General features: G+C 46.4%; 1 protein-coding gene across 1 annotated transcript in view; it reads right to left on the minus strand.

Moving 5' to 3' along the window:
* Positions 1 to 372: 372 nt before the first annotated feature.
* The window catches only part of COPG1 (coatomer protein complex subunit gamma 1), a 30,647-nt gene continuing 5,613 nt past the window's right edge, over positions 373 to 25,406 (minus strand). The window contains exons 9-24 of the mRNA XM_008066477.2: positions 24,489 to 24,646; positions 24,263 to 24,396; positions 21,925 to 21,992; positions 21,501 to 21,689; positions 19,194 to 19,289; positions 15,848 to 16,091; positions 14,065 to 14,140; positions 11,523 to 11,626; positions 10,956 to 11,081; positions 10,569 to 10,637; positions 7,140 to 7,282; positions 6,635 to 6,806; positions 5,876 to 5,973; positions 3,168 to 3,306; positions 2,849 to 2,947; positions 373 to 845 (exon numbers count right to left, since the gene is read on the minus strand). Of these exons, the coding sequence (XP_008064668.1) occupies positions 715 to 845; positions 2,849 to 2,947; positions 3,168 to 3,306; positions 5,876 to 5,973; positions 6,635 to 6,806; positions 7,140 to 7,282; positions 10,569 to 10,637; positions 10,956 to 11,081; positions 11,523 to 11,626; positions 14,065 to 14,140; positions 15,848 to 16,091; positions 19,194 to 19,289; positions 21,501 to 21,689; positions 21,925 to 21,992; positions 24,263 to 24,396; positions 24,489 to 24,646 (2,046 nt within the window). The 3' untranslated portion in view covers positions 373 to 714. The remainder of the gene's footprint in view (positions 846 to 2,848; positions 2,948 to 3,167; positions 3,307 to 5,875; positions 5,974 to 6,634; positions 6,807 to 7,139; positions 7,283 to 10,568; positions 10,638 to 10,955; positions 11,082 to 11,522; positions 11,627 to 14,064; positions 14,141 to 15,847; positions 16,092 to 19,193; positions 19,290 to 21,500; positions 21,690 to 21,924; positions 21,993 to 24,262; positions 24,397 to 24,488; positions 24,647 to 25,406) is intronic.

Here is a 25,406-nt window from a genome sequence, read left to right on the forward strand (position 1 = left end):
TGTTCTCACTGAACTGGACTGAACAGGGAACAGAAACCCCAGGACACACCCCATGCTAGATCTGATGCTACGTAACACCCATGTAAATGATCCAAACCCTTTGGAGCCTCCATTAACCATCTATGAAAGGAGGGTGATTGTGAGAAAGCATGGAAATTCAATGCCTGTTAGCTGATGTCATTCACTCAACAAGTCTGCACTGTTCCATCTCTGGGTTTGGTGCTTGGACAGCCATGGGGAAGAGGGTCCTGTCTCACGGTGAGCCCAAGAGCCAAAGTGCTATGTGTGCAAGGGAGATAAGGCAAGTGTTCTACTTGGTGGGAGGTCCTGAAGGGGAAAATAGAGACTCAAAAAATGAGTCTAAAGTAGCAGTTATTCAATAAATACATGCTGATTTATTATAGAGATAAGATGGCTTCTTTGGGGATAAATTCAAGAAGAGGTGTGAATGCTTTATTTTCAATGTCCCTTTTTTAGCAGGCAGGACAGCAAGATTTAGGATAAGCTAAAATCATCCTCTATTAAAAAAAAAAGTCACCCCCTAATAGTCCTGGATCCAGGAGTAGAATAAAAAAAAATATCTGCAATGATTCCTAATTGTTTTTGAATACAGAAGCTTGGGAAGAGGTTTCCACGAGTTTCATGAGGAAGGCGTGACGTCTGCGTAGTGTTTGGGGGCGAAGGGTAGGAGCAGGGCCTATGCAGGCTGGCCCCTTAGCCCACAGATGCCAAGATGATGTCTACTGGCAGCTCCTCCGAACTTCTGGCTGTCACTTGCATGGTCACGGTGTCCAAAAGCAGCAGCCGGGACCGCACCAGGATGTCATGACCACCCCGGAACACACCTAGAAGGCAGAAGGGACTGTAGAGGATGCACTGAGGGTGGCATCTGCAGCAACCAATTCAGGCAGCTTGAGTGTAGTGAAGCAGGCAGAAGAGGGCGAAAATCCCGAGTGGGGCCTACGTAAGTCGCTTTTCCTCTCTGGGCTTCAGCATCCTCAATTATAAAGTGGAGGGGATGATAATATTAACTCTATTTCTGGCTTCTGCCAAGTTCAAACGAACTAACAGAGACTCTCACACGTGTTGGTTGAATCTGAGGGCGTAGATGAAGGGGACAGCCCCATCATGAGAAAAACCACAGAGCAGGTGTCTGCAAGACCCAGGAGGCAGGATTGCTTTCACATGGCCAGAAACTGTCAGCTGTGAGCAGGGCACTGAAGCAGAGCATCCTCTCAATTCTGTTTATAAACACTCAGCCAAAAATAAAAAGAAATGTAAAATCCCCTTTCTTTTTGTTAATTGTCTTGATAACTGTATTATTTACTTATTTTTTTTAATTTAATTTTTTTATTTTTTGAGTCAGAGTCTCACTCTGTTGCCCAGGCTGGAGTGCAGTGGCATACTCACTGCCACCACAGCCTCAGTCTTCCAAGTAACTGGAACTATAGGCGTGTGCCACCATGCCCGGTTAATTTTTTGATTTACTGTAGAGACGAGGTCTTGCCAAGTTGCCCAGGTTGGTCTCAAACCCCTGAGCTCAGGCAATCCTCTCGCCTCCGCTTCCCAAAGTGCTGGGATTACAGGCGTGAGCCACCATGTCCAGCTCCTTTTTTTCTTTTAAAGGAGTCATAATCGCTTAGAGAAACATACAAATACAAAAGCATTTACAAATAAAATGCTATATCTGAAATCTGGTATAAACAATCTGTGGGAGAGAATAACTGTGAGTATAGTGCTGTTAGCTGCTGAAGCTGGAAGATGAGCATGTGGGGTTCCTGGTAACATTCAATTTTTGTGTATGTTTGTAAATTTCCGGGTGGGTGTGGCTGCCCATGCCTGTAATCCCAGCACTTTGGGAGGCCAAGGCAGGAGGACTGCTTGAGCTCAGGAGTTCAAGACCAGCCTAGACAACATAACGAGACCTCACCTCTACAAAAATAAGAAAATTAGCCGAATATGGCAGCACATGCATGTAGTCCCAGCTACCTAGAAGGCTGAGGCAGAAGGATCACCTGAGCCTAGGAGGTCAAGGCTGCAGTGAGCCAAGATTGTACCACTGCTCTCTAGCCTGGGCAACAGAGTAAGACCTCAACTTAAAAAAATAAAAAATAAAAAAAAAAGAGGGGGTTAAAATGGTACATTTTGCCGGGCTCGGTGGCTCAGCCTGTAGTCCCGCACCTTTGGGAGGCTGAGTGAGTGGATTGCTTGAGCCCGCGGGTTCGAGACCCACCTGGGCAGCGAGACCTCAGCTCTACAATAAATCAAAAAATCAGCCGGGCGTGGTAGCACATGCCTGTAATTCCGGCTACTTGGAAGGCTGAGGCGGAAGGATCGCCGGAGCCCAGCAGGTCGAGGCTGCGGTGGCCGGGAGCGGCCACTGCACTCCAGTCTGGGCGACAGAGTGAGACTCCAACTCAAAAAAAAAAAAAAAAGTAAATTTTATGTGACCTATATTTCACCACAAAAGAGAAAGAGGAAGCACTATATGTTGACAGGAAAGATCTCTAAGATGCACTGTAAAGTGAAAAGCAAATTGTAGAACAATATATATACCATTTGTATAAATCATTTGAGTTTCAAAAGGGAAATGTATTTCTATTAGCTTTAGTAGCCATAATAACTGGAAGAATATGTAGGTATTCTTTGTAATAGTAGTAGTGGTTGCTTGTTGGAAGGAAGTCTGGGTAGCTGGCAGCAAGGGTAGAGAGGAAGGTACTCATTTCAGATCTTTTTATACTTCGTGAATTGTGATTCCCCATGTTCCCAGTGGAGTGTCCAGCCCAGGATCCAGTGGCATCCAGGCTGTAAGCTACCCAGGCCCTCCCCACCTGGAAATAACACTTACCAGCCAGGAGCAACGTGTGGGTATTCTTGTTATCTGGCACTTTGTCTGATCTCTCACAAGGATGCATTCCCAAGAACTTCACAATATTACCCACAGCCTCTGTAGGGAGAAATCCCAAGAGCGTTAAGCCGTAGGCCTTGTCTCTCCTTTGAGCCACTACCACTCCCTCAAGCTCTGAAGGGCTTTCAATGAAATGTCATTTGACATATGCACTCTACACATGCCCTGGGCCCTGGGAGAGAAAAGGGGAGAAGCACTTCAGCAGTAGCCAAGGGTCCGGAAAGGCAAGCAGCCACAGATAGCATGCCATGGATTTTACCTTCGAGTGTCCTGATGGTAGACAAGGTGAACGTTTCCTCCTTCTCAAACTCATCCCCTACCTCATCCCAGGCAGCTTCAAAGTTCACTTTCATGACCTTTTGGATGTGATCTGCTACAGTGACTTCCAGATCCTCCAGCTGGAGAGATGGAAGCAAAAGTTAGGCACCCATCCTCAGGGGAGAAAATCCCTGCTCCACATATCTCTGGGTCTCTGTTCCTAATTCATCACTCATCCTTTCCTGCAGCTTGTTCCACAGGTGTCTGCTAGGCACGGAGGACTATGCTAGACTCTGGGGACACAGAGCAACCTGACTGGGTACCTGTCCTCAAGATGCTCACAGGCAAGTGGTGTCCCTTCAACAGAAAACGCCCTGGCCCCAAGTATCAATGTACCAACTTCCTACTCATCCTAAAGCTGTCAGCTGTGAAACTGAATCCTTTCTCAGCCTGCCTAGAGTTAGTGCCTCAAGGACTCAGTGTTCTGGGGACTACACAGGAGCACTCACAGAAGTCTGCCTCCCAGACCTCTGTCACTCCTCAGGGATGATGAGCTCCTCAAGAGCAGCAGCCATTTCTGATTCAGCAGATCCTCCCTTCTGCTTCAGCTGTGTCCTCTGGGTCTAACATATATTGAAGCTGCAGCTCCATCTCAGCTGTTTCTGCCCTGAATTTGACACAGAATAAATACTCCCACCCACCTACCTTGGACAGACTAAGTCTACATGAAGGCTCCCCATTCATTCTCTCAACAGATTTTCACTGAGGCCCCACTCTTGTGGATGTTTAAGATGTATGTTAGTAAGATGCAGTTCCTACAGTGGAAGGAATGCCTCAGTCCCAGCTCTCTCAAAGAGTTCACTTGGTCTTAGAGCAGTACCTGCCTCAGAGTCACTTCTGGTTCAGGGAAGGGCCATTCTCAACTATGGCTGTAGGATGACACAAGGGTGAATGACAGTTGTATACCACAGTGACTGGTCTCTCTAGTCAGGAGGAGCTCTAACAATCCCCATCCCAAGGCTGAACACAATGGTTTGCAGTCAGATGGCACTCAGCCACTGCCCCATGATCAAACCCCAGAAGGATTTCACATTTGGTTCCATCTGAGCTCAGAAAGGAGAATTTAGAAGGGCTACACCAGCGGATGAAAGGACAGCCCAGTAGATCAAACAGATTCAATTTATCTAAAAAGTAATTTAACAATAGTAATCAAAATGTCTTAAAATCATGTTTACCATTTGACCTAATTATTCTCCTTCTAGGAACTTATCCTAAGGAAATAATCTGAAATAAAAATTTGGACCTAAGGAGATATATATATTTGGGATCTCACTGTCACCCAGGCTAGCACACAGTGGCATGATAATGGCTCTCACCACAGCCTCAATCTCCTGGACTCAGGTGATCCTCCTCCCTCAGCCTCCTGAGTAGCTGGGACTACAGAAGCATGCTACCACACCCAGCTAATTTTTTAAATTTTTGCAGAGACAAGGTCTCAGTATGTTTCCCAAGCTGGTCTTGAACTCCTGGGCTCAAGTCATCCTCCTGTCTCGGCCTCCCAAAGTGCTGGGATTTCAAGCATGAGCCACCACGCCTGGCCTCTAAAGGGATATTTGATGCAGCATTATAAATAATGGTGGAGCCGGGTTCGGTGGCTCAGCCTGTAATCCCGCGCCTTTGGGAGGCTGAGGTGAGTGGATTGCCTGAGCCCGCGGTTCGAGACCCGCCTGGGCAGCGAGACCTCATCTCTACAATAAATCAAAAAATCAGCCGGGCGTGGTAGCACGCGCCTGTAATTCCAGCTACTCGGAAGGCTGAGGCGGAAGGATCGCCGGAGCCCAGCAGGTCGAGGCTGCGGTGGCCGGGAGCGGCCACTGCACTCCAGTCTGGGTGACAGAGTGAGACTCCAACTCAAAAAATAAATAAATAAATAAATAAATAAATAAACAAATAATGGTGAAGCTGGGCTCAGTGGCTCAGCCTGTAATCCCGCGCCTTTGGGAGGCTGAGGTGAGTGAATTGCCTGAGCCCGCGGGTTCGAGACCCGCCTGGGCCACTTGGCGAGACCTCATCTCTACAATAAGTCAAAAATTAGCTGGGCATGGTAGCGCGTGCCTGTAGTTTCAGCTACTCAGAAGGCTGAGGCTGAAGGATCGCCGGAGCCCAGCAGGTTGAGGCTGTGGTAGCTGGGCGCGGCCACTATACTCCAGTCTGGGCAAGAGTGAGACTCTAACTCAAAAAAAAAATAATAATAATAATAAATAAATAAATAATGGTGACAATCTGGAATCCCAAATTAAAGGAGTGAAAGATCAAGTGAGGTATGATATAGTCTATAACAGAGATTTTAGAGTCATTAAAAATTACTTATGAAGTATCTGTAATGACACAGGAAAATACACTATGGTTTTCAGTGAAAACAGCAAGTCTATTATAATATACAGAATGACCTTAATTATATAACTCATCCCCAAAAATAAAACTCACAAAGGTTATGAGTAATGTTTCCCTGTTGTTCTTTGCTTTATACTTTTAGTATTTCCCACGTTTTCTTTTGACACATGAACATGTATTTTTATAAGTTAAAAAAACTATTTTTAAGAGACCTGTAAAGCCAGAACCAGCAAGAAAACTCGGCTTTCAGCTCCTGGAGAGAGTTGCTCTGCAGACTCTGGCACAATACAGAGTCTCCTGACACCAGCTTCTTACCACATACTCATCCTCATAGCCTTCATCATCTGTCTCCCCGGTGGTGGGGTCGCAGTCCTTCACAGTGAACTTCATCATGCAGCTGAATGTGCAGGCCACTGTGGGGAACAGAGGCTAGGGAGTCAGGATATCCCCAGCCTGCAGGGGACCAGCTACTTCAGAGGGCAGGGGTCATAGCCTGCTTTGCAGACCTCTGCTGTTATTAGTACCAGCAACCTGACATCCAAACCCACAAATTAGGACAGAGGGCACCACCTTGTAGAAAGTATAGGAAAGTCAAGGCATGGGTTCAAGGAAGAAGAGAGAAGAAACCACAGTTGATGCAAGATGGTTACATCCATGTAATAGTCACAGGCCCACTGTCCAAGGGCTGAAAAACTCCTCCTCATTGGGTGGAGTGGACTTGGGATGTTTGCGGTCCCTGTCTTTGAGAGACAACATGGTATAATGAAGGAGTACTGGTTTGAGGACCAGATAGGCTTGAGCTCTGCAGTCACACTCCTTAGGCAAGTCTTTAACCTGAGTCTGTTTCCTCATCTATGAAGAGGGATAGCGGTAGTTATCCCCATAGGTTTACTAGGAGAATGACATGAGATGATACATTAAGAACACTTGGGACTCAGCCACTCTTATTATTCTTAGGATTGAAATCAGAGTTGGAGCTCTAATAAAAGCCAAACAGCTAACATGCAACTTCCTGCTCCCTCCCAATCCCATGGGCTCCCACAACACTGGGGTGGTATCTGGAGAGGGGCTCACCAGCTGTGGGGTCTTCCTTGGGAAGTGCCACCAGCGTGTAGCAGGTCCCAGGCTGGTTGTAGGGCAGGCTCCGGGCAGGTACATAACAGAACACCTCATAGGCCTCAGTGGGTTCCATCTGCACTGTGACATTCTCCAAGGTCTGGTCATTGAGTGTGTTTGTGCAGTCAAACTGAACAGGGAGGAGAGGGGAGCTTAGAAACTGCTCTAGGTCCAAGCCATGATGTGGAGGAAGAGCCAGGAGGTCCCATCTCTCCCCCAGTGGCCAAGATGATTTCCATCTCAGTTCCCTGCCCCAGGTTCCCTGTTTCTGTGCTGACACTCAGGAGCCACAGAGATCGTGGGTCAAGAGGTATGAGAGAGATACCTGCTGGTGACAGATTCCATCATCAAACCGTGCTCCCAACTAACGCAGGGTGGAGTGCCATGACCCTACAGGACCCACCAGACCTGGGACCACTCCCTCGGAACATGCCCCAGCAAGGCTTCAGTTCACCCTGCTTACCTGAAACACCATGTGGTCAGTGAAGGTGTGTTTGGTACAGCGGATGACATACTCTGTCTCTGACTCGGTGAGGGCCACAGGCTCAGGTGAGGACTTGAATAGGGGCCCTAGCCCCCGGAACTCTGGCACTGCCGCCAACTGTTCTGAAACCCACAAGTCACATGCACTCAGAGGTTCTTGATCCCCGGGCCAACTTGTGATGGTTTCTAATTCTCATGACCAATCTCAAGGTCTTCCACCCTACCTGAGATGGATGGATATGTCTGTACAACTGGTAACTCACTATTTCCTAAATATATCTATGCATTTTCTCATCTCTGACTTTGTTCATGTTGGTACTACCCCTTAGGAATACTCACCTCCCCTCTGTCCTATGAAAGATTTCAGAAGCAGCCAGGCTCGGTGGCTTAGCCTGTAATCCCATGCTTTGGGAGGCTGAGGTGAGTGGATTGCCTGAGCCCACGGGTTCGAGACCTGCCTGGGCAACTTGGCGAGACCTCATCTCTACAATAAATAAAAAGTAGCCAGGTGTGGTAGCGCGTGCCTGTAGTTCCAGCTACTTGGAAGGCTGAGGCGGAAGGATTGCCAGAGCCCAGCAGGTCGAGGCTGCAGTGGCCAGAAGTGGCCACTGCACTCCAGTCTGGACAACAGAGTGAGACTCCATCTCAAAAAAAAAAAGCTGGGCTCGGTGGCTCAGCCTGTAATCCCGCGCCTTGGAAGGCTGAGGTGAGTGGATTGCCTGAGCCCGCGGGTTCGAGACCCTCCTGGGCAACTTGGTGAGACCTCAATTCTACAATAAATCAAAAAATTAACCAGGTGTGGTAGCGCGCGCCTGTAGTTCCAGCTACTTGGAAGGCTGAGGTGGAAGGATCGCCGGAGCCCCAGCAGGTCGAGGCTGCGGTGGCCAGCAGCGGCCACTGCACTCCAGTCTGGGTGACAAAGTGAGACTCCAACTCAAAAAAAAAAAAAACCAAAACTCTACAGAAACAGGAACTATGCTTTGAGGCCAGGGATCTAATATGCTTGTTTCCCTATGCTTAAAAGGTACTCAGTTCATGTTTCAGCACAAAGAGGGATATATCCATCATTGTTATTATTTTGCTTTCTTCCTCACATAGACTCAGTCTATGTGACTGCTCCAAGCCCTCTATAGCCAGAAGACTGTATCAATGAACACACAGGCAATAAAAAGCCCAGAATGAGTCAGATTAGATATTAGGAGGAACTTTTGGACCACCATGACCATCAGACCAGAGTGCTTTTCTTTTTTTGAATCAAAGTCTCACTATTGCCCAGGCTGGAATGCAGTGGCACAATCATGGCTTACTGCAGCCTTGACCTCCTGGGCTTAAGTAGCTGACTACAGGCATATGCCACCATGCTCAGGTAATTTTTTTATTTTTTGTAGAGATCAGATGCTGCCCAGGCTGTTGGTCTCCAACTCCTGGGCTTAAGCAACCCTCTTGCCTTGGTCTTGGAATTATATAAGCATGAGCCACTGTACCCAGTCCAGAGTGCTTTTTTTTTTGTTTTTTTGAGTTGGAGTCTTACTCCATCACCAGGCTGGAGTGCAGTGGCATGCTCACAGCCACCCAGTATCGACCTGCTGGGCTCCTGCGATCCTTCTGCCTCAGCCTTCCAAGAAACCAGAACTACAGGCACGTGCTACCACGCCTGGCTAATTTTTTGATTTACTATAGAGATGAAGTCTCACCATGTTGCCCAAGCTGGTCTCAAACCCACAGGCTCAGGCAATCCTCTTGTCTTGGCCTCCCAGAGTGCTGGGATTATAGGCTTGAGCCACTGCACCCAGCTTCAGAGTGTTTTTCTATAGGAATGTATTTCATTAGGAGTCAAGGTTTAGACCTGACACTTGCTACCCATGAGATTCTGTGGGTAGGTAACAGTTCATGCCTCTGAGTTTCAGACTCTTCATCAATAAAACAGATATGATTATCTTGTTCACAGGGTTGTTGCAAAGATAAATGAGGCAATTAATGTCAAGATCTAATAAAGTTATTAGAACTGAACATGTGATCAGTGAATGTCAGGTTTTGGAAGACAGCATAAAAATGGAATCTACACCCTTTTTTTTGAGTTGGAGTCTCACTCTGTCACCCAGGTTGGAGTGCAATGGCATACTCATGGCCACCACAGGGTTGATCTGCTGGGCTCAGGAGACCCGTCTGCCTCAGCTTTCCAAGTAGCTGGAACTATAGGTACGTGCTACTATGCCCAGCTAATTTTTTAAATTTGTATTGTGGAGATGAGGTCTTGCCAAGTTGCCCAGGCTGTTCTCAAACCCATGGGCTCAGGCAATCCCCTAACCTCGGCCTCCCAAAGTGCTGGGATTTCAGGCTTGAGCCACCGTGCCCAGCCAATCTATACCCTCTAAAAGGCTTAGAAGGAGACTTCCTTGGAAGTTGTGGCAGAACAATGGCCCCAAGATGTTCAAGTGATAATTCTAGAACCTGTGAGTATATTACTTCACATGATAAAAGAGACTTTGCAGATGTCATTAAGCTAAGGATCTTAAGATGAAGAAATTATGCTGAATATCTGGGTAGGCCCAATGTAATCATAAAGGTCTTTATAAGGCAGAGGGTCAGAGTCAGAGAGGTTTGAAGAGCCTACATCGCTGGCTGGAAGATAAAGGAAGGGGCCATGAGCTAATAATGGAGGCCACCTCTAGTAGCTGGAAAAGGCAAGGAAACAATTCTCCCCCAGAGCCTCCTGAGGGACCTCAGCACTGCTAACACAAGGAAACCCATTTTGGACTTCTGACCTCAGAACTATAAGATTATAAATGTGTTGTGTTAGCCACTGAGTTTGTAGTAACGTGTTAAAGTATCAATAGGAAACTGATACAGAATAACAAAAAAGATAGCCTCTTCTAACCTCTCTGACTCTGACCTTCTGCCTTATAAAGAACCCTTGTGTTTACACTGGGCCTCCCCCAGATAATCCAGGATAATTTCTCCATCTCAAGATCCTTAGCTTAATCACACCTGCAAAGTCCTTTTTATCACATGAATAAACAAAACCTTACATAGAAAGGTCACACAGGGGACCCAAAAAAAAGTACCCCAGCTGCTCTTTGAATACTGAACTAGCTTGGGCTCCAGGGACCTAAGCCCTCAGAACCAAGGCCCAGTGGCAGCTCTGAGCCATTTTCATCTGGATCTTAATTCTAGTCCCTCCACTTCCTATCTGTACAACCTTGGGCAAATCATTTTCTCTCTCTGAACTTTCAATTTCTCAGATACCAAACAGACCTAATAACCTCAACCTGGGACCAAAGGTGATGGTAGGTCCAAAGCACTCTCCAAGATCTAGCACTCAGGAGACACCCAATAAATGACAGTTCTTACTCTCAATTGCCCTGAGGATTGAGTCCAAGTTCCAAGTATCCCATTCATTGTTACTCACCCTGGAAGATTTCCTGCCTGGTGGCTGCCACTTTCTCAGGCTGTTTGACTGCTGTGATGGGGGTGCTTTCTGCAGGAGCAAATACACATGATGACCAACAGCTTGTAATGGGGCAGTGTGGTATTGACCCCAGCCCTACTATTCGGGAATTATAAATTCCAACCCTCCTAAGAGAGTGGAAGCATAGGGCCTGTGAGAAAAAAAACAAGCATCTGTGTATATGTATATGTGTGCCTCCATTTCCTGGAGTCAGAGGCAAAAAGAATCATTTCCTTCTCCCAGCACAACATCCACCTGTCGTGCTTAGGTTTACTGGTTTTGCAACCTATACAAACTCTCCAATGGAGGCCTGGCCCTCATGGCCCTTGGGAGGAGTACTGACGTTACCTGTTCTCTGCTCTGCCATGGGCGTGGTGGCTAGGGGTACAGACTTGAGGTCAAAAGGTTTTTCTGATGGTTCCAGAGTGTACTGCTGCAGAGCCCTCTCCAGACCAGGGATGGATACAGTCAGACCTAGAAGCCAGTGGGAGAGAGGTCAGCATGCCTGGAAGGTAAAACAGAATGTGCGCCAGGGATTCTCATGGAAGACTCAGGCTCTAAGGTCCCCAAATTACAAACCCTAGAAACACTGAGAAAGGCACTTAACTCTCTGAGCCTCTGCTTTCTTATCTACATCCTCCTTCACAGGACTGGTGTGGGAAATAAACATATATACAAAGTGACTAGTAAAGGATAAAGTACTATGAAAATAAAAGTTTTTATTAATGATGAATGTTTCGATTTTCTGGACCATTTCCACCCACATTGGTGTGACCCACATAACTCTGGGTCTCCCAAGGTCAGTGATTCCACAGGTTTCCATGCAAGTCTAGCCAAGAGTGTCTTGCCTTGGATTTCTCCTGCCCAGGGAGTGATGAGAAGGGTCACAGCTCCATGACTCAGGAAAAAACTCACCATTTAGGATATAGCCTGCATTGAGGGCCTTCTGTTTCTGCTCCAGGACATTCAGATAGAAGGTGGCTCGGTCCCTTACTTCATTGTCATCATCCATCACACACCTGTAGCCAGGACACAAGGTGATCCTGATTGGGGCCCAGCAAGGGTGACAGGAGGAATCCTGCAGAACTTTATCCGGGGGTGGTGAAAGGAAGCAGGTCTCATAATGCTCTGAGAGCTCATTTCCCAGATGTGGTACCCAGGTGACTCTCAAATGATGGCATCATAGTACAGAGGGGCCCATAAGACTCTTAACACTTAGCCGGTCACGGTGGCTTACACCTGTAATTCCAGCATCTTGGGAGGTCAAGGGCAAGAGGATTGCCTGAGCCAGGGTCCAAGACCAGCCTGGGCAACTTGGTGAGACCTCATCTCTACAATAAATTTTAAAAATTAGCTGGGCATGGTAGCACGTGCCTGTAGTTCCAGCTACTTGGAAGGCTGAGGTGGAAAGATTGCCTGAGTCCAGTAGGTCGAGGCTGGTAGTCATGGGCATGCCACTGCACTCCAGCCTGGGCAACAGAGTAAAACTCTGACTCAAAAAAAATTTTTTAAATCTAATACTGAGTTAGGAAGTGGTCATATTCATGCTTCCCAGACCCTCTCTCTAAAGCCCACCAAGTGAGGGTGGCAATCCCTATGTCTAACAGCATATATTAAAAAGCATTAGCTGGGCTTGGTGGCTCAGCCTGTAATCCTGCACCTTTGGGAGGTTGAGGTGAATGGATTGCCTGAGCCTACAGGTTCGAGGCCCGCCTGGGCAGCGAGACCACATCTCTACAATAAATCAAAAAATCAGCCGGGCGTGGTAGCGCATGCCTGTAATTCCGGCTACTTGGAAGGCTGAGGCGGAAGGATCGCTGGAGCCCAGCAGGTGAGACTGCGGTGGCCAGGAGCGGCCACTGCACTCCAGTCTGGGCGACCGAATGAGACTCCAACTCAAAAAAAAACACAAATAAACAAATAAAAAGCATTTAATATGACCCAGCAATTCCACTACTAGGTATACCCAAGGCAAAGGAAAACACATGTCCACAGAAAAACCTGTACATAAGTATTTATAGAGCATCACTCATAATAGCCAAAATATGTGAACAACCCAAATGTCTATCAGTGATGGATGGATAACCAAAATGTGGTATTCCAAACAATGAAATGATATTTGACAATAAAAACGAATAAGTAAGCCGGGCTCGGTGGCTCAGCCAGTAATCCCGCGCCTTTGGGAGGCTGAGGTGAGTGGACTGCCTGAGCCCGCGGGTTCGAGACCCGCCTGGGCAGCAAGACCTCATCTCTACAATAAATCAAAAAATCAGCCGGGCGTGGTAGCGCATGCCTGTAATTCCGGCTGCTCGGAAGGCTGAGGCGGAAGGATCGCCGGAGCCCAGCAGGTCAAGGCTGCGGTGACCGGGAGCGGCCCCTGCACTCCAGTCTGGGTGACAGAGTGAGACTCCAACTCAAAAAAAACAAAAACAAACAAAAAAAAAACCGGAATAAGTACTGGCATATGCTACAATATGAATAAGCCTTAAAAACACTGTGAAAGGAAGCCAGGCACACAAAAGGGTATATTATTACTGCATTTATATGAAATGTCCAGAAGAAGTAAATCCGTAGAGATTAAAAAGTAGACGAGTGGATGCCTGGGCTGGAGGGGTGGAGGGAGTGGAAAAAGACTACTACAAATAGAGATAATGTTTCTTTTTGGGATGCTAAAAAACATTTTAGTTCATCCACAACTCTGTGAATATACAACTCTGTGAGGAACCATCAAGCCATATATTTAAAATGGGCGAACTATATGGTACATGAATTATTTCTCAATAAAGCTGTTTTGTTTTTGTTTCTGTTTTTGAGTTGAAGTCTCACTCTGTCGCCCAGGTTAGAGTGCAGTGGCATGGTCACAGTCAACTAGACCTGTTGGGCTTAGGCAATCTTTCCACCTCAGCCTTCCAAGTAACTGGAACTACAGGTGTGTGCCATCACACCCAGCTAATTTTTTGATTTATTCTAGAGATGAAATCTCGCTATATTGCCCAGGCTGGTCTCAAATTCCTGGGCTCAGGCAATTCTCTCATCTTTGCCTTCCAAAGTGCTGGAATTATAGGCATGAGCCACCAAGCCTGGCTTAAAGCTGTTTTTTAAAATGGAAAAAAAGCTAAGCTTGGTAGCTCAGCATGTAATCCTGTGCTTTGGGAGGCTGAGGTGAGTGGATTGCCTGAGCCTGTGGGTTCAAGACCTGCCTGGGCAACTTGGCAAGACCTCATCTCTACAATAATAAAATCAAAAAAAAAAAAAAAAGGAAAAAAAAAAATAACAGGTTAACTATAGGTGGTGGAATTTGCATGACCTTGTTTTTCATGTTTTCTGTTTTTTTCCTATAAGCAATAGCTGTATAAATTTTCTACCCCACTTCAGTTAAAAAAAAAAAAAAGACAAAAGAAAGCCACTTAGCCCAAGGGCACACTGTCATCTACCAGGTCCTTGGGCCTAGACTCACCTCTTCAGCAACACCAAAATGCTAGGTAACATCTCTTCATTCTGGGCTCCAAACTTGGCCAAAGCACTCACAGCACCTGTGTTAAAGAAGCAACTGTGATTTACCCAATGCATCCTGACAACTCACTGTTAGGGAACTTCCAGTGCTCAGACTAGGTCTTCAGGCAGAAGAGCCCAGGGGTAAGAAGTCTAGAGCCAAGAAGCCCAAAGTCACCATCAACACAATGAATGGCTTTGGGTGGATCTTGGCACCATCCTGGGCCTCAACTTCATCTATTTAATGGAGAAGGAAGCCAAATGGGGTAGCTCCCATTCTAGTATTCCAGAGGCTATTTTCTTTCTTTTTTTTTGAGTTGGAGTCTCACTCTGGAGTGCAGCAGCATGCTTACGGCCACCGCAGCCTCGACCTGCTGGGCTCAGGTGATTCTTCCACTTCAGCCTTCCAAGTACCTGGAACTATAGGCGCATGCCACCATGTCTTGGCTAATTTTTTAATTTATTGTAGAGATGAGGTCTCACCAAGTTGCCCAGGCTGGTCTCAAACCCATGGGCTCAGGCAATCCTCTCACCTCGGCCTCCCAAAGTGCTGGGATTATAGGTGTGAGCTACCGTGCCTAGCCCGTTATTTTCAAGTTAATCATGGAGAGGCCACAAAAGCAGCTACAATGTCAGGCTTCTCACTTTTTGCATTCAAATGGCCTCAATTTGTAGTTAAGGCTTAGATTAATATAAATGAGAAAAAGAACAATTATTTAATGACTATCAACTGCTGAAAGAAGAAAATCTGTACAGTAGGAGCATAAAAAGAATAGAAATGAAAAATAAAATTAAGAACAGGATGGTTGCTCACTGAATTGCACACATATCGAAGGGTGAATTTTATGGTATGTGAATTATATCTCAACAAAGAAGTTATTTAAAAAACAACAACAACCATGAACATAAACTGAAAGTTAAAAAAAGTCACTTAAAAAAAACCAGGCCAGGTGCAGTGGCTCAGCCTATAATCCCAGCACTTTGGGAGGCTGAGGCGAGAGGACTGCCTGAGCCTAAGGGTTTGAGGCCAGCCTGAACAACCTGATGAGACTTCGTCTCTACAATAAATCACAAAAAACTAGCCAGGCATGGTGGCGTACGTCTGTAGTTCCAACTACTTGGAACACTGAGGCAGAAGGATTGCCTAAGCCCAGCAGGCTGAGGCTGTGGTGGCTGTGAGTGTGCCTCTGCACTCTAGCCTGGGCAACAAAGAGTGAGGCTCTAACTCAAAAAAAAAAAAAAAATCAGCACAGCCGGGCACAGTGGCTCAAGCCTGTAATCCCAGCACTTTGGGAGGCAGAGGCGAGAGGACTGCCTGAGACCAAGGGTTCGAAGCAGCTTGGGCAAACTGGTGAGACCTCATCTCTACAATATATGAAAAAATTGGCCGAGCATGGTAGAACACCTCTGTAGTTCTAGCTACTTGGAAGACTAAAGTGGAAGGATCACCTGAGCCCAGCAGGTCGATGCTGGGGTGACTGTGAGCAAGCCACTGCACTGTAGCCTGGGCAACAGAGTGAGACTCTGCCTCAAAAAAAAAAAAAAAAAAAAATCAACAAATTATAGAGGTTAAGAACCATTCAACTAAGTTATATCTAAGGTCATTTCTACGATATAAAAAACAGCCTATGAGGCAAGAACACCAAGTGTGTGCATTCCCACTGGGTGCTCAGGACCCTTCACTGGGACATTCACTCAAGAACAAGCTAAGAAGTTCTGAACCAAGTTCAGTTCTGGTTCAGACCCACCTGCCCGGACCTCTTCATGCTCCAAGACCACTCGGTTATAGATGAAGCGGATGTATTTGGAGGGGTTGTTGGTCTTGGGACCCTCCTGGCCCAGGAGATGCAGGATGCGGGTGGCCAGCACCGTGAACTCACAGTCCTCAATGAACTCACACAGGTGTGATAGCCCTGTCTCCTTGCTCTCCGAGTTCTCCTCAATGATGCTGATGATGCAGTCCACGATGGCACGCTTGTACTCGAAGCCACCCTGCAGGAGGAGGTCGAGCTGAGCAAGGAGCCTGCTCCCTCCAGAAAGAAACCGAGAGCCTCACCAGGACCAAGGACAGTGGTCCAAACACAGAACCTGGAGGCAGAGCACTTGGATCTCTGATCTCTATCCTTTTTTCATGTAAAACTAAAGGCTTAGACTGAATGCTTGCTGGGCCTTCCAGTTCTAACAATAGATGGTTTAATAGAAACATTTTAAGTCTCACTTTTCTTCCAAACTGATATAAAACAAAAGTCAGAATGGGTGGTGCAGATGGAAAACAGAATGGTGGTTCTTCAAAAAATTATATAGAATTCAATTTAAAAATTAAGTAGAATTTGAACAGGTATCTGTACATCCATATTAATAGCAGCATTATTCACAATAACTAAAACATGAAAGCAACCCAAGTGTCCACTGATGAATAAAAGGATAAGCAAAATATGGTCTATACATACAATGGAAAATTATTCAGTCTTTAAAAAGGGAGAAGATTCTGACACATGCTACAAGATGGACGAAACTTGAGGATATTATATTAGATGAAATAAACCAGTCACAAAAGAACACATACTATATGATTCCACTTGCATGTGGTACCTAGAGCAGTAAAATTCAGAGATATAAAGTGGAATGGTGGAAGGGAGAATAGGGAGTTGGTATTTTGTGAGTATCAAGTTTCAGTTTGGGAAGATGGAATGTGATGGATGGTAATAATGGTTGCACAACAATGTGAATCTACTTAAAGTCACTGAACTATATATATACTTAGAAATGATTAAGACAGTAAATTTTATGCTATGTATATTTTACCACAGTGTTTTTGTTTTTCGGGGGTTTTTTTGAGTTGGAGTCCCACTCTGTTGCCCAGGCTGGAGTGCAGCGGCACACTCATGGCCACCCCAGTGTCAACCTGCTGGTCTCTGGCAAGCCTTCTGCCACAGCCTTCCAAGTAGCTGGAACTACAGGCGCACACTACCACACCTGGCTATTTTTTTGATTTATTGTAGAGATGAGGTCTCGCCAAGTTGCCCAGGCTGGTCTCGAACCCACGGGCTCAGGGAATCCACTCACCTCTGCCTCCCAAAGTGCTGGGATTATAGGCTAAGTTACGGAACCGGCCCACAGTTTTTTTTTTTTAAGAGGCAGAATGGGTCAGAGAATCAGAAGATCCCAAATCAAATCTGTGGTCTACAGACTTTAATGACAGAAGTGGCCACTGAGATGCCAGAGGCCTCAGCATGTAACTTAGCAACAGGAAGTAGGCTGGATGGGAGTCAAAGGAACATGGACAGTGCCATCCGTCTAAAGAGGGAAGTCCCTACTCAGCCTGGTGTTGTCAGATCTTACTAGGCTTTTCAAGAGAAACTGGAAATCTGGTATAAGTGGTTTTTAAATATGAAATGTCTTGATTTAATTATACTGGCTACTAATTCAAAGTGTTAAAAACTTTGTACAGGGCTGGGCATGGTGGCTCATGTCTATAATCCCAGCACTTTGGGAGGCGGAAGTGAGAGGATTGCCTGAGCCCAGGAGTTCAAGACCAGCCTGGGGAACTTGGCGAGACCTTGTCTTTACAATAAATCAAAAATTAGCTGGGCATGGTAGTGCGCGCCTATAGCTCCAGCTACTTGGAAGGCTGAGGCGGAAAGATCGCAGAGCCCAGCAAGTCGACACTGGAGTGGCCATGAGTATGCCACGGCACTCCAGCCTAGGCGACAGAGTGAGACTCCAACTCAAAAAAACCCCCAAAAAACTGTATAACCCAAAAAATCTTGTCTGTGGGTCAAATCTGGCCCCTGTTCTCAGATTACAGCTTCTATCTCATGGCCACAGGTAACCACTTTGCTTGTCAGAGCTTTGGGTACCCTCATTATAGGAGCCATTCGTGTGCTTAATTCATGGGTTATTTTGAAGAATACATAAGATACTATTTGTACAACAAGCAAATTACAGTTCAATAAAGCTGTTAAGTGTACACATGCACTGTAAACCTTCAAATACTGTTTTCAGTATCAGTTTTACAGCCAGCCAGCCTGATGGCCCTGAAAAGTTCAGTCACTACATCAAAGGTTTGCTGGCACCTGTTTTACTAGAGAATGGCAGGCATGTATGCAGGAGCACAGACCCATTTCTAGAAGATAGGTCTCATGTCTTATTATTGCTGTGTTCTAATTAGTGAAAATCTTACTCTTGACAGTTAGATGGAAATGTGTTTTTCTGGGAGGCAGGGAGGTCCAGGAGAGAAGCACAGGCTTTGGAGTCAGATAGACTTGGGATCAGACCCTGGCTCAGACACTTATTGGTCAGGAGACCACAGGCAGGTTGCTTTTTCTGAGCCTCAGATCTCCAATTCTTAAAGGGAGAAAATAATGTCTAATGGCAAGACCTATTAGGAGGATAGCAAGACCATATATACTACATCGTATCTCCAAGGTGCCAGGCTCATAGTTGAAGGATCACTATGCATTAGTACCCTTCTCTTCTCATATTCTCAGGAAACCCAAAGATATCCAAGGCAATGGCTTCTCTACTGTCTGGTTCATGGAGTTCACTCTGGGGCTGGGTCAAAGATGCATCAAGTATCTGGCGAACAAATCTACTTCATGAAGACTTGCTTCTGCTCCTATGAATTAACCAGTTTTGTTGAGACATCCAAGAAAGATGGCATTAGTGAATCACTGATTCACGTGAGTAACAAAAATAGAACCAATGTTGCGTTAGCGCTAGTTTCACAGGAAACCACCTCTAGAGCTCCTGGAACAGGTTGGAATATTTCTGCACCAGACTCCTGAAGCAGAGAATGTGCCTTTTCCCATCTTCTGCACAAGCATCATCTCAGGGCATCTGCCATATCCTTAAAGCCAGGCTGGTTAGTCATGTTATTATTATTGTAATTACTAGCAAAAGTATACATTTATACCATCTGTCCACAAGGAGGTTAAAGGGCTGCAGGCACCAGGAAAACTAGCTGGTTATTAGGCTAATCTGAGCACATTCATGAAGAGGAGGCTCTTGGCTCCAAGTTGAGCATGAAGTAAGCAGACAGGTCATTTCCTGCACCAGGAGATCTGGCATACCCCAAATGCCCCCAACTCTTACCTCTTCCCGCAGCATGGTAAACAGGAAGTTCATGAGGACGGCATGTTTGCGAGGATACTTCTGACACAGGGCACTGATGGCCTGGACAACCACCACCTGAGTCAAATAGACACGTGTGAGTAACAGGTCCCGCCACTATGGTGGAGTGACTCAGTTCACTAAGTGCCAACTGAGTCTTTCTTTAGTCAAGGTCAGACCCTAGACATAACACAAGGGCAAGGAAACCAGAGAAAATCCATTATCATGCTCAAGAGCATATAACCTCTGAGCCTACCCAGGGCAGGGTGACACACATGGCAGTCCCAACAGTCCCAGAGTCAGACTCTCAGACTCTAAGTCTCCCAAACTCTGCTCTTCTACTTAGACCTCAGGGTGAAGTCTCTGAGTCCCCTCCACACACCTGTCCTGCTTTTCTCCCTACCACCCACCCTCATTCCCACCCATCATCTCTGGTGCCTCTTTTGTCAAGTTTGTCTTTTGGGTATTCTGTCCGTGGCCCTCTTCTCAGTCTCTTTGGCAACTCTCCCAAGGCTTCATCCACCTCTTCTATGCCACAGACTCCCAATCTTTATCTTCTGTCTGAGCTCAAGATCTGCATTCCCAACCACCTGCCAGACAATTCCACCTGGTACCCAGGATACCCCAAATTCCACTGTTCTGAAACCACAATTATCAATTTCCCTTTTGCTCAGCAAAGACCTGATTCTCTTATTCTCCACCAAACTGGTCAAGGGCACCACTATCAACCCCAAATAGAAGACAACGTGTTTTTACTGCCATCACACCGTGCCCTACCAACTGGCTCTACTCCTGGAAGAGCTCTTGCAACATCCATCCTCTTACTCTGGGCAGAGGTACCATCCTCTCCTTCTGAACTACTGAGTCTCCTCTCCCACCTGCCCCTCCACTCTGTTCCAGAAGGACCCTTCTAATATATAAATCTCACTGTGTCGACTTAGCTTAAAGCATTCTAAAGCAAGGTAGATTTCTGCCTACTTTGCATAATCCATGCTATAGAATTTCCTACATTATATTACTCATCTTATTATCTGCTCTAAAATTCTCCAGTTACATGCTACATGACTCTATTTCTGTAACAGCTGTGAAATAATATAATTAAAGAAATTGAGAACAAATTAGTGGTCTCCAGAGGTTAGGAATGGGGAGGTGGGAATGAGTATGGCTTATAAAGGGGTAACATGACTTTTCTGGTGATGGTATATATGAGTATCTTCATTGTGGTGGTAATTTCTTTCTTTCTTTCTTCCTTTTTTTTTTTGAGTTGTAGAGACTTACTCCATCACCCAGGCTGGAGTGCAGTGGCATGCTCATGGCCATCCCAGCATCGACCTGCTGGGCTCCGGCGATCCTTCCAGCTTTCCCAGTAGCCGGAAATACAGGTGCACGTGACCACACTTGGTTGATTGTTTTAAAAATTAATTTTATTGTAGAGTCGAGGTCTCACCATGTTGCCCAGGCTAGTCTCAAACCCACAGGCTCAGACAATCCTCTCACCTCGGCCTCCCAAAGTGCTGGGATTACAGGTTTGAGCCACCGTGCCCAGCCCAAAATAAAAATTTTTAAAGTACTACCTGCCCCCCCACAAAAACCCACCTCTGCAATGTTTTCCTTACAATCAATACTTTTTCGTGTCCCACAGGCCCTATATGATCTAGCCTGTCTATTCTGACTTTATCACCTGCCCTAACCCCAAAGCTCCTCACCAGACATCTTTCTCATGATGCTCATGACAGATTTGCTCCTGCCTTTTCTCCCACATCTCCCCATGGCTGGTTTTTGGTATTATTCAGGTTTTAGCTCAGATGTCACCCCCTCAGAGGAGCCTTCCTAGACCATGCCTCTGCTGGCAGCCTCTGTTGGATTTCTATATTCTTTGTTGTACTGCCCATGTCTGAAAGGATCTTGTCTATTCATCTGTTTGTTTACTATTTACTTTCCATCACTAGAAAGGAGGCTCCATGAGAACAGGCACCCGTCTTGTTCAGTGCTATGTTCCCTTCTCCCAACATTCTACATAGTATATAGCAAGTGCTCGATAAATACTTGAAAAATAAATGAGTTATTGACTGGTCTAGAAGCTGTTGTTCTTTCAGTACAAAGGGACAATATGGATGAAGGCATGGTCATATTGTACATACTTCCCAAGGCTGAGCCCACTGCAGGGTGATGTGCCAGCCTCCTCTGAGCCCTCAAGGCTGAACAGCCCCAAGGACTGTGGATGGAGAGCAGAGAGAGAGGACCTTCCTTACTCTGGGGGCCATGGATGTTCCAGGGGGTCCTGAGTACCTTGAATTCATCTGAAATCTCTGACATAAAGGAGGAGATCTGCTTCATGAGGCGGTCAATGCTGCTTTCACTGCCTGTCTTAAGGAGGGTGGTGATGGCCAGCGTGGCAATGCTGCGGTTCGAATCTGTGACCAGGTTCTCCAGATCCAGATTACAAGCTGTCACTGCTGATGGGTGCTTCATGGCAACCTGTTTTGGAAGGACAGAGACAAAAAGGACAGGACCCCAATTCTACCACTTTACTTCATGGGTCTGGCCCAGACAGAGGTCCTTTGGATGAGATCATCTCACCATCCAGAAGAAAGTAACTGTGACCAGGCCTACATGTTTTCCAACCAGGTGAGGAGCTCGGAGCTAAGTCAGGCCTGTCTCCCTTGAAACTCCCAAGAGACAAGGCCCCTATTCTCCAACTCTGGACTCTTACCTTATTGAGGGTACGAACAGCAGCGTAGCGGAGTGCAGCCTTGGGTGAACTGCAGAAAAGCTGGAGCACTGTGGGGAGACATGGCAGGCTGCCCTCACTGCTGGGAAGCTGGGAAAACCCAGGGCAGCTGCCCAGACTCAAATTCTCTGCTCAGCTCATTTCCCTGCTGACATCCCACCCCAACCAAGGCAGAGACATCCCTTGGCCCTGGGTGCCTGAGACATGAACAGAAACGGTAATATCTGTGAGCACCTAGGGGTTCCTATGAATGACGACAGTGTGCCAGGCTCTGTGCTGAGCAGCTGACCTGTCTTATCTTACTGATTCCTTACAACCCAAGAAAGCACTTACCACTACCATCCCCATACTACAGATAAGGAGACTGAGGTACACATGGGTAAAGCAACCAAAGTAACTTTATGTTAGCAGACAGTAAGTGGCAGAACCAGAATTAAAATCCAGGAATGCCTGCATCTGCAGCCTGGGCTCTTAACCATGGTGAGGCAAAATTCTACTCCTCTGTTCTGTTGTGTCTACAGGAAATAAAAGAACTTCTTAGCACTGAGTGCTGGGGAACAAAGTGCTCTCTTTAACAAATTGTTTATTTCCTATTAATTACTACATGAGAGCCATGTCAGGTACCATATTTCTCCCTTGCTCTGGTTGCCAAAAAGCTCAGAGCTAAATTTTATACTCAACCATAGAAGTGAATGTGACTACTAAGCTCTGGAATATCAATTTCCTTTCTTTATAATTTGGCTTTTATGCTCTAATACTTTTTTTTAGTTTATATTTTTCTTAAACTAAGATAACTCTGGTATTTTTTTCTTAGAGACTCTTTTGCCCAAGCTGGTCTCAAACTTCTGGCTTAAGTGATCCTCCTGCCCCAGTCTCCCAAGGAGCTAGGACTACAGATGTGCATCACAACTAGCTGATAACCCTTACTATGAAGACTTGATTTTATTTATGTCTTTCATTATCCTGGAAATACGGGGATATAACAATGAATAAATACCCAATCAGTGAATGAGTTCATTTTTCTGTTTGCTTCCAAGGAGAGAGGGAGACTTATCTCCAAACATGAACTCCATCTATCTGCCTGACCAGGATTACACCATCTTTATGGGAAATAGTAGAAAAACAGGAGGCCCACTCATTTTTAAAGACCCGCAAATCTAGCTTTCTTGCCATAACATCTTTGTTTTAGTTGGCTTCTGTCTACAATGTGCTCCTCTCCCACTCTGAATCCAGGTTTAGCACTGAGAGTTTCTCCTTTGCTAACTTGTCAACTTACCCATTTTCTAGTATCAACCACTTCACACCTCATCATATGCTTTCTACTCCCTGACAGTGAGATTCTCATACCTAGCACAGGGGCCTATGCAGACAAGGTACTAAGGAGTCAAAACAACTCAGTACTGCTAGATTCCCATTAAAAAGAGCAAAGAACAGCTGGGCACAGTGGCTCACACCTATAACCTCAGTACTTAGGGAAGTGGAAGCGAGAGGAATGCCTGAGCCCGGGGGTTCAAGACCAGCCTGGGCAGCATGGTGAGCCCCTGTCTTTACAAAAAATTTACAAAAATTAGCCAGGCGTAGTAGCACGAACCTGTAGTTCCAGCTACTTGAAAAGTTGAGGCGGAAGGATTGCCTGAGCCCAGCAGGTCGAGGCTGTGGTGGCCATAAGCGTGCCACTGCACTCCAGCCTGGACAACAGAGACTCTGACTCAGAAGGAAAAAAAAGAGCAAAAAACAAACACTCTGCTCATCAGGGTGCCAGGCACCATTCTAAGCAATTTGCATAGATCACACATGTTTTCTCCCTACATAACCCTATATAATAGGCATGATTATCATCCAACTCTGAGAAGAAAGGGAGATATGGAGATGAGGGATAGGCTGAAGGGCTAGCCCCAGGTAAGGGGCAAAAACCCAGGCTGTTGGACTCCAGCATGTAGGCTCAGAACGACCCTCTGGGCTACTCTCTCCTTCACCCCAGTGCGTATGCACCAGCTTCATAGATCCTGAATTCCTCTCCTAGGCCCTCCTCCTTTGGCTAGCCAGCCTCATGGACTCCACGGTGAGCCTGAGCCTTACCTCAGCCTCTTGAGTTTTAAGATGCAACTAAAAAGCAGCCTACCCCAAAATGTGATGCACTTGAGGGGCCCAGCATAGTGCCTGGCACAGAACAGGTACTTACTAGGTGCCAAGTTCTCTCCTTAGCACTCTATATCACAGCCTATTGAGGACATTTCGTTTCTTTCCTTTAGCCCCTGATCCAGGCCCTATTTCTGGCAGGCACAAATGTGTGAGGCTAGGTGAAGGAATGCCCAGTGACCTGACACAGCTGGGGCCAGCTCTTTGGCACTGCAGCCTGGCAGATTGACGATGGCTGAAGCAGCTTCATACACCACCATCTCATGCTTGTTGCGCAAGCAGCTCTCAATGAAGTCAAACAGCGGGCTGTCACGGCTACAAAAGAACAGAGTGGCAAGAAGTTGGGGCAACCCAATGTGGCAGGATGAGTGCATGTCCTCTAGATGACGAATGACTAGAGCGGTTACCTGCCATCCTCTTCTTCCAGCTGCTTGCTGGCCACCCGGATCATCATGCAGTAGGCAAAGGGCGACTTAAGGCCATGCCGGGTAAACTTGCTGATCATCTTGTTGACAGCCAAGCGGTCATTCTTACGCACATGGTACAGGAGCCCTAGTGCATGGTACTAGAGGACAGAAGACAGCAACAGAGTACAGACATGTGAAACCAAGGTCTATTAGCTGTATGGGCCTGTATAGGTCACCATAGCTCTCTGGGCTTCAGCCTTCTCATTTCTAAGACAAACATAGAAGCAGTTATCACACAGAGTGGCTGTGACAATTGCCCAATGAATTCTGTACTTACAGCCCTTGGCACAATGCTTAACAAACCACACAAGTATGTTTGTCCTTCCTGTTCCTCTCCCGATTTCAGCAAAGGCCCTGACAAGCATTGTGAATACAGATGGAAAGAGGGACAACAGCCACCAGAGACATGAAAGCAATGGGGGAGACCTGGTGTCTTTCAAGAGGGAGAAAGTGGGAGCCAGGCCTGGAGCATGGTCATGTGTTCTAAGATACTGCATGGGACATTTCAGACATGAAACCTTACAACATTACCTTACAACAGCCCTGAAGGTAGACAGCCTCATCCCTGCTGACTTGCTTGAGGACTCATGGCTGGTACTGGCAAAGCTAGGTCTGAAGGGTCAGAAGTCCAAGGACTCCCCTTTTGGAGAGTCCCACAGAGTTATTTCCTATCCTTGTTGCTCTTTTCCATTTCCTAACAGAGTAGCATCTGAGGGCTAAGATATGACAGCTGTGCATGCCTCCTATGGGGGAAGCGCCTCTGACCCTCGAAGTGTTTTGAGAGGCCACAGCTGGCCCTGAAGACAAGAAACACTCAAAGAATGAAAAGGACAGAAGATGAAGGGGATGGATAAACAC

Source organism: Carlito syrichta, unplaced genomic scaffold, assembly GCF_000164805.1.
Source record: "Carlito syrichta isolate Samal-C Ts95f unplaced genomic scaffold, Tarsius_syrichta-2.0.1 Scaffold308955, whole genome shotgun sequence".
NCBI classification, from domain to species: Eukaryota; Metazoa; Chordata; class Mammalia; order Primates; family Tarsiidae; genus Carlito; species Carlito syrichta.